Raw genomic sequence first — 8,221 nt, forward strand, 5'->3', positions numbered from 1 at the left:
TAAAACCAGGAAAGTGGTGGCAACTTTCAAAAGATGCTATTTTGAATTTTAAAAGCAGTGAACTTAGATGAACAATTGCAGATCTTGACAGCTACCCTTTTATGTGGGTATCACATAAGATGAGAGATGCCCACAGAAAGTCTTCTCGTCTGGGTTTTTGTTCGTTCTTGGGCTTGGCACCACTTACGTGATAGCCTGTGTTTTTGGTTTCTTTTGTGAAAGCTTTTATGATTTAAGCTACTAATCTCTAGTAGAAAACAAGAAAGGAATAGAAAAGCTAGGGAGTCATGGGGGATCATAGAATATAACGATAGGTTATTAACCAAATTACTTACCAGGACTCTGAGATATTGCCAATGTAGAATATTACAGGTGCTTTCGGGTCTGTGGGTGTTTGCTTTTGCTTTTTGGGAGTCTGTGACACTCTTGATTTTTCTCCTTGATCAACAGGTTACAGATGCTGGAGGCCATTTGCAAACACTGGACAGGCCCTATCAGCCTGGCATTGTATATGTCTGATGCTGAAGCCCAGCAGTTCTTGCGCTACGCTCAGGCCTCAGAAGTGCTGAGCAGCCGCAGGAATGTTGCCTATCACATTGTGTACAAGGAGGGACAGTTTTACCCTGTGAACCTCTTGCGCAACATAGCGCTGAAGAACGCACAGACGCCCTACATCTTCCTGACGGACATTGACTTCCTACCTATGTATGGCCTCTATGATTACCTCAGGTGGGTATCTTGTGGGACCCACAGAGTTGGGATAAGGCAAGAGTGTACCTTTCTGTGCTTCTCCTAAAGGGACCAGAATGCTGAGGATTAGCCAGGCTTCCCTTCCATGGACTGACTGTGTGGATGCTTTGTGATCCAGACTGCTCTTCCTATACTTTTGGCAGGAGCATCATGAGGTAGTGATTCCAGCAACCTCCTTGAGTCCTGAAAACTGCTCCAGTATGCTGGGACACCCTGTAGGGGGCAGAAAATAGAGGTCTGAATGCTGGTGCTGACACAGTGTTGGATTTAGGTCCATACCTTGACTACAGTGGTGCCTCGACTTTTGAACTTAATCCATATTGGAATGGTGTTATTAAGTCAAAATGCTTGTAAGTCGAATCAGCATTTCCCACAGGAATGCACTGAAACTGGATTAATCAATTCCAGCTGTTTTTTGTTATGTCGAGGCACCGTTCTTAAGTCGAAGCATTCGTTCCCATAGGAACTAATGCAAAGCCTGTTAATCCATCCTCTACCACTGGGGGGGGATTTTTTAAAAAAAACCTAAGATGAACTTGGGTTAAAAAAAGGGCAGGAAAGGAGGGAGGAAACAATGGGGAAAAGAGGAAAGAAAGAAAAAAGGTCATCACTGGAGCACACAGACCCTTCAGTGATGTGCTTTTAAGCTTTATGCTTTTAAGCACAAAAAGAGAGAAGACAGAGAGAAAGAAGACAAAGAGGGGGAGAGACTTGAGTCTAAACTGCATTTTACAGCCTGCCTGCATCAACAGCCAGCAACTATTATTGCAGCAAACAGATCCCCTCAGCACAAAAAGACAGCAGAGAAAGAGAGAGAGAGAGAGAAAGAGAAGACAATTGGGGGGGGGGGAGACTTGAGTCTAAACTGCATTTTCAGCCTGCCTGCATCAACAACCAGCATAGCCCCTCACAGAATATTTTCTGATTTTAAGAAAAAAAGACTTTGAAGCCAGATTTTAAACCCACACATTTTAAAACAAAAGAGAGGTCACAGTACACAAACCCTAGGAGCCACAGAATGCAAAAATAAATAAATTTTACATTTTAAAATTACTGTACAGTCTAATTTTCACATTTAATTTTAATTTAATATTACAGTCTACTTTTCACGTTTTAAATCCATACTGCAAGACCCATCAGAGCACAGAAACATAACCCCCCACTTAGCCCTACCCCCCCACCAAGCTGCAAAAAAAATTCTGTACAGTAAATACAATGTACTCACCCAGAACAGGCAGTCTCTCTGTTTTAAAAAAGAAAGTCAAAAATCCAAAAATCAAAAATTAAAAAAAGCCCCAAAAATACAGTAGGTACAGTACAGTACCAGGCAGTCTGAGGTCTCTCTCCATATCCACTCTCTAACCACTGGGACAAGCGAGGTAGCAGACAAGCAGCCTCTTCGCTAGCCAACGGCTAACTGAAAATTCAAATTTTGCGCTTTCCCTGCTTTCCCAGTGTTTTTTTGTTCATAACTCGAAGCTCTGTTCACATGTGGAAGCAAAATTTTGAGAATGGAGGTGTTCGTAAGTTGAAATGTTCATAAGTAGGGACGTTCGTAAGTCAAGGCACAACTGTATAGTGTTAGTTCTCTCTTCTGGGTGTGACCCTGCTTGTTGGAACGTGCATCTCTTTTTCCTCCTGCCTTTTGCCTCTAACTTGGCCTTTCTGAACTTGTGTCCAGTTATAGATTCTTGCCCCCCCAAGGATTTTTTTGCAGTTTTTATTTATTTTAAAATAATTTTCTAAAATACAAAAAACCGTAAGAACACAAAAAAGAAAAAGAAAAGAAAAAAGAAAAAAACCAGACCACGTATACAAGAAAAAAAGGGGGGAAAACTAACCCCTCTATTTAAAGTACACCCTCCCCCCTTTGGAGTCAGAAACTCCAGCCTCGTTAGCCCCTCTACTCTCCCTATATCGATTTCCAGCATATACTAAATGGACATACATATATCATAAATTTTACCCTACACTCCTGTCTTCTTCTGGGCCCAAGAATATATTAGTCCCCAGCTTTGTTTTACATAGTCTCTTGGTTGTTCCCGTAGTGCTTCTCATAGAGTGTCCAGTTCTGCTGTGTCCCATTGCTTCTTTAACAGCTCTTCTATCGTCGGAACCTCTTCTGTTTTCCATTTTTGGGCCCAGAGTAATCTAGCTGCTGTGAGCATATACAGTACATCAGTCAATGTTTCAATTTGTTATCATTTACTCCTGAAATGACATTCAATAATGCCAAATTCAATAATTTCTTTTGCTAGATCCCATACCGGTGTCCAATAAATTTTGATCTTTTCACATGTCCACCACATATGATAATAAGTTCCTGCATTTTTTTTACACTTCCAACATATATTGCTGTTACCCTCTGACATTTTTGCTAATCTTACAGGTGTGTAATGCCATCTGTAGAACATTTTGAGTATATTTTCTCTTAAATTTACTGGTTTAAACATCTTATAGCTTTCTTTCCACATCTTAGTCCAAACAAGGATTTTGGAAGGATGGGGAAAGCTAGGACATACCATTGGTTGGCACCCTCAGCCTTGGGCCATGAGACATGCCAGCAACCCAACCATTTTCATACTGAGGAGGAATAAAGGTAATTTGAAATTCTCTGCCTAGCCACAAGCCTGACACTGTTTTCCTTTGCGTTCCAGGACTACCATCCTGCAGCTGGAGCTGCCCCAAAGGAAGGCAGCTTTGATTGTGCCTGCATTTGAAACTCTGCATTACCGCCTAACCTTTCCCAAATCCAAAGCGGAGCTGGTCTCCATGCTGGACGTGGGCTCCCTCTATACCTTCAGGTAAGAAGGGCTAGATCAGAAAGAGTGTGCTGCCAGCAGCAGAGACACCGGTTCAAAGAATTGCTGTCCCCCAGAACCAAAGGACTTGACCACTCCCAGGGATTTGCCTTTTTTCTTTGCGACTTTGTATTTTGCTGATTGGAAGCCGGCCGGCACATGAATTCAGGCTTCCTGATTCTGGCTATAAATGTTTCTCTTCTTAAAAGTTTTTCTGTATCTATTCTTGTTTTAGACTTCTTTCTCCTTCCATTATCCCTTGCATTTATGGGGTGCTCCTGCTAACTCATTTGCTGGTTTCCTTATTATTTATCCTTTTCTCCTTCATAGCATTCACCTTCCTAATTTTCATCTCTCCCTGCATCTTCCTCCCCCCCTTCCACTTCCCTCCACGCATGGTTAACAGGCTAAGGGCCTTCAAGTTTGATAGTTGGTTTCAGAAGTGCCGGTTATTGCTTATGAGGCCATGAACAGTTCATACTCCATGTATGTGAAAGGCAGCTTCCTCCCTATGTGTCTGCTTGCCCACTTACTGTGGACACCATTGACACCTTGCTTTATTTACATCTTGTTCTTATTGGAAATTTTAGTGGTGCTGTTGGCTGAAGTTTGATCTCTAGGGAAGGGCCTACATAGATGGAACAGCCAGGCTTTCTAGCTACTCCTCTCTTTCACTGGCACTTTCAGGAAGTTAAGCCCTCCTCATTTCAGCCGATGAGGTGCTGAATCCCAGGTAACTCTGCCAAGGCTATGTAGTGGGTCTGTGGCACAGATATGACACGAAGCCATGTCGCCTTTATTCATGTGCAATTCTACTGGCAAGGCTGAAAGTGTTTGTATAAATGAAGAGCTCTAGTGGGCAGGCAAGCAAGGCAATATAGTGTACTAGTTAAAGTATTAGACTAGGCCCATGGATTTCTTAAAGAACAAGTTCCCACTCAGCCTGCAAATTTATGGGGTGATCTTGTCCTAGTTACAACCTTATTGAAGCTGTGAAAGGAAACATGTATAGGAAGTGAAAGACAGAGCAAAACTCGCAAAAAAAATGAATCATTATTCCATTTAGTTAGATAGGCTGTCTTTTGTGACCAGCTGTGAAACACAGTTCTTTTCATGAGCACAAGGAAATGATCAGATTGATAGAATTAAGGTGCTCTGCTTGCCCCTTTCTTTCTCAGCCAAGGGACCATCTGGAGGCAAAGATCTCCCTCACATAGGATTTTCCTAATCCCGCATGTTTCTGTGCACAGGTACCATGTGTGGCCACAGGGCCATGCAGCAACAGATTATGCCAAGTGGCGGACAGCCACAGTGCCGTATCAAGTGGAGTGGCAGCCACACTTTGAACCTTACGTTGTAGTAAGGCGTGACTGTCCCTTGTATGACCAGAGGTTTGTAGGCTTCGGCTGGAACAAAGTGTCCCACATTATGGAGCTTGATGCCCAGGTGAGTGTACTGCAAGCCACTGCTCTTGGGTTAGCGCTTCCTGTTTCCAGGAGTGCTGGGGCTGTTGGGAAAGGCCTCAAAGGTGACAAACCCTATAAATGACTTTTTTTCAAAAGGAGTATGAGCTGCTGGTCCTGCCCAATGCCTTCATGATCCACATGCCTCATGCTCCCAGTTTTGACATATCCAAATTCCGCCGGAGCTCCAGCTACCGGGACTGCCTGAAGACTCTGCGGGAAGAATTCCATCAGGACCTGTCACGCAAGTATGGTGCTGCTGCCCTCAAGTACCTCACTGCTGAGAGAAGCCTGTGAATTACAACTTATGCACCAAAGGAGAGTCTGTGGAAGACCTGCAGAAGGACAGGGGTCCTCGCTTCCTGGAGAGGCTCAAACCTGCAGGAGAGTCACACTTCCAGGGGTAACCTGGTGGTATCATCCTTCCTGGCTTCAGGGTTATGCATATTCAGTGGGAAACAAACCCAAATTCTCCTCAGACTAAACTAGGTGAGCTATATTTTTATGACTCCGTTACCTGTTCCATACTGCCTCCAGATTAAGGGGAAGATACACTGTGGGGTGTATTTTCCCCACAAGTAGCCCAAACCCCTTGTGGTCTTAGTTTTGTGGTGGGCATGCAGTTCAGGTTTCTTCTACTATTTTGCATCTCTGCATCAATCAACTAGCACAGCTGTTTACTTTCTCCACAGTTTTTAGTTCTTGTATTTGATCTTGCATACCTTAGAAAGTATAGCTGTAAATGGGTACGAGTCGTGATGGATATAGATCACCTCCAATATCAGAAGCAATATATTTTTGAATCTCTGGGCAGAGGAACACAAGGGAGAGTGTGGTGTTGCTATTGTTATATTCACATTTTATTCTGAGCTCCCCAAAGGCATCTGGCCGCTGTGTGAACAGATTGCTGGATTAGATGAGCCTTTGGTCTGATCTAGCACTCTGAGGGAAGCTCATTTTAGTTACTTCCACTCTTACCTTCTCTCTGTTGCTTGTGCCATTCCATGAAAACCAAATCTACGGATTTGGTTTTCATGGTAGGATTGAATTATATTCATTAACTAAGTGTGTGCCGATGTTGGCACCCTCCCCTGGTGGCACAATATTTGACCTTGTAACACCTCGATTACATCTATTCTGATACATATGGAAGATATACATATAGTAAATACATGTACTATATGTATTTATTTTTATCTTTTTTGTATCTGTGGATCCTATCTATGTGTCATGGATAGGGAATATTGTTTGAAAAGAAGTATGTGATGAATAGCACCATTGTGCTGATTCCGGACAAAAAGTTTAAAAGTTATTTCAAAGTAATACTTCATTTATGCACTTCAGTTTTGGATCCATGCATTGAGCAGGAGGTTGGGCTCAATAGCCTTATAGACCCCTTCCAATTTAATTATTCTGATTCTATACAGGAAAAAAGGTAAGTGTAGCAAAAACCATGACCATAATTATGGTTGATGATTTGCAAACGTTTTGCTGTTACTACACAGCCCTAAACAAAGATCTTTTTCAACAGGGCTGGTTAGTTGTGCCCTTGGAAAGTGTATACGTAAGGTGTTTTGTTGATGATTTATACTGCTGCCACTGCCCTCACCATGTGAAATGCATAGGTATATAGCCTCCTTATAGAGTGGCTGTATTTAGCTACTGTGGCTAATTGTCACTGAATCTTGCTAACTAACTTAGTCACAATCTTGAGGTTGCATGCCATTGCCAAATGAGCTTTTCCCCCTCTTCAGGAGTAAGGTGAAATCTGATGCAGCCCTCCACTACCAAGCAACTGGCATGTGGCCTTATAGTGCTGTTTTCCTAACAACTGCTCATTCTAGGCAGGTATACAAGCTGCAAATTTAGGCCTTCCCACAATGGACTTGGGCTATCTTCCCCCTCAATGGACTTGGGCTATCTTCCCCTATCAGGATAGGATTGGAGCTAGTGGCACAGTCTAATCTGTTTGGCATTTGCAACTTGAAGAGAAAGTATTACCCTCTGTAGAATGTTGACCTTACAACTGATTAGAGAAGATGGTCTTGGATCTAGTCTCTGGATGGTAGCAGAAGACCCATCAAGATACTGCTGATGAGCACTGCAGCTGGATGCCTGCGCTGGGAGCAGCATCAGCCCAGCATTGGTCCACAATTATCAAACACTGGAGCATGAAGATACGGACATAATGCGCAAGCAGTTTCCTCACTTGCTATTTATATAATTTAAGGTGACTTTTCACAAGGTATAACTGAATTGGGGGTGAGGTATTTTTTAACAGTTCTGTTTTATCTCTGAGTATCTCCAGCACCTTTTGCTGCTGGACTCTGGTTTTTGTTTTCATTTCCTGGCATTATGCAAGAGCTTCCAAAGTGCTGGGACTGAGATTTTCCGTCCCATGGTAAGGCAGCTTCTGTGATTGCTGAAACTGGCCCATGCAGAACACTGTACAGAACAGACACAAGTGTTTCCTGCCTATTTTAAATTAAACATTTTTAGAAACTGTATTTTCTCAACCCTTTGTTGTCGATGTGTGCTTATTCTGATGCATGCGAACTGTTATACAAATACATGAATGAGAGAGGTAATGGCTAATGAGTTTCTCAAGTCACTGTAATAGGCGACAACAAAAGCCTGAATATTTTGCTCTCAGCAGAGCTGTAACCATTAGCTAGCCCTTGCAGGAGTCTTCGACTTTCATGAATTGAAAAGGTTAGTATTAAAAGTCCAAAGGGTGTATGTCTAGCAAACATTAGCCCATCACATTGGAGAACGAGAAAGTGGAGGAATTAGAAATGGCGATCTACAGATCTGTAAAGAACGGAAATTCCTCCTTGGAAACAGGTTTTCCACATGCCTTAACTCTACACTTAGTACCAAACCAGATGTGACAGTATTAATCAGACTAGTGGTGGGCAATTATTAAATTGCACAATGTATCTATGGGGAAGAGGCAGCCAAGCCACTGCCTGTTTACTTCTAAACTTGTAGCAATGGGGAAAGGGAAGAAAATGGTTCTAGCATGGGGCAATGCATATTTGCAGAAGTGGGTTCAGTTCCCTCACTCATTCTGATTTGAAACTTCCACCTGCTTGCTTTCTACTGAGTAGCTGTGATTTTGCAGAGTAGCTGAATATCATGTTCATGTACTTAGGAAAGACCTCTCATAATACCTGAGTACGAGTACTAAAGCAGGTGGGAAGATGG

General features: G+C 42.7%; 1 protein-coding gene across 12 annotated transcripts in view; it reads left to right on the forward strand.

Annotated features, from left to right (window-relative positions):
* Positions 1-7,530, forward strand: part of LARGE2 (LARGE xylosyl- and glucuronyltransferase 2) — a 65,079-nt gene extending 57,549 nt beyond the window's left edge. For all 12 annotated transcript variants that reach the window (XM_072985992.2, XM_078389607.1, XM_078389627.1 and 9 more), the window contains 4 exons: positions 451-729; positions 3,408-3,554; positions 4,802-4,997; positions 5,114-7,530. In XM_072985992.2, the coding sequence (XP_072842093.2) occupies positions 451-729; positions 3,408-3,554; positions 4,802-4,997; positions 5,114-5,311 (820 nt within the window). In that variant the 3' untranslated portion in view covers positions 5,312-7,530. The remainder of the gene's footprint in view (positions 1-450; positions 730-3,407; positions 3,555-4,801; positions 4,998-5,113) is intronic.
* The last annotated feature ends 691 nt before the right edge of the window (positions 7,531-8,221 follow it).

Source organism: Pogona vitticeps, chromosome 1, assembly GCF_051106095.1.
Source record: "Pogona vitticeps strain Pit_001003342236 chromosome 1, PviZW2.1, whole genome shotgun sequence".
In the NCBI taxonomy this organism is placed as follows: domain Eukaryota; kingdom Metazoa; phylum Chordata; class Lepidosauria; order Squamata; family Agamidae; genus Pogona; species Pogona vitticeps.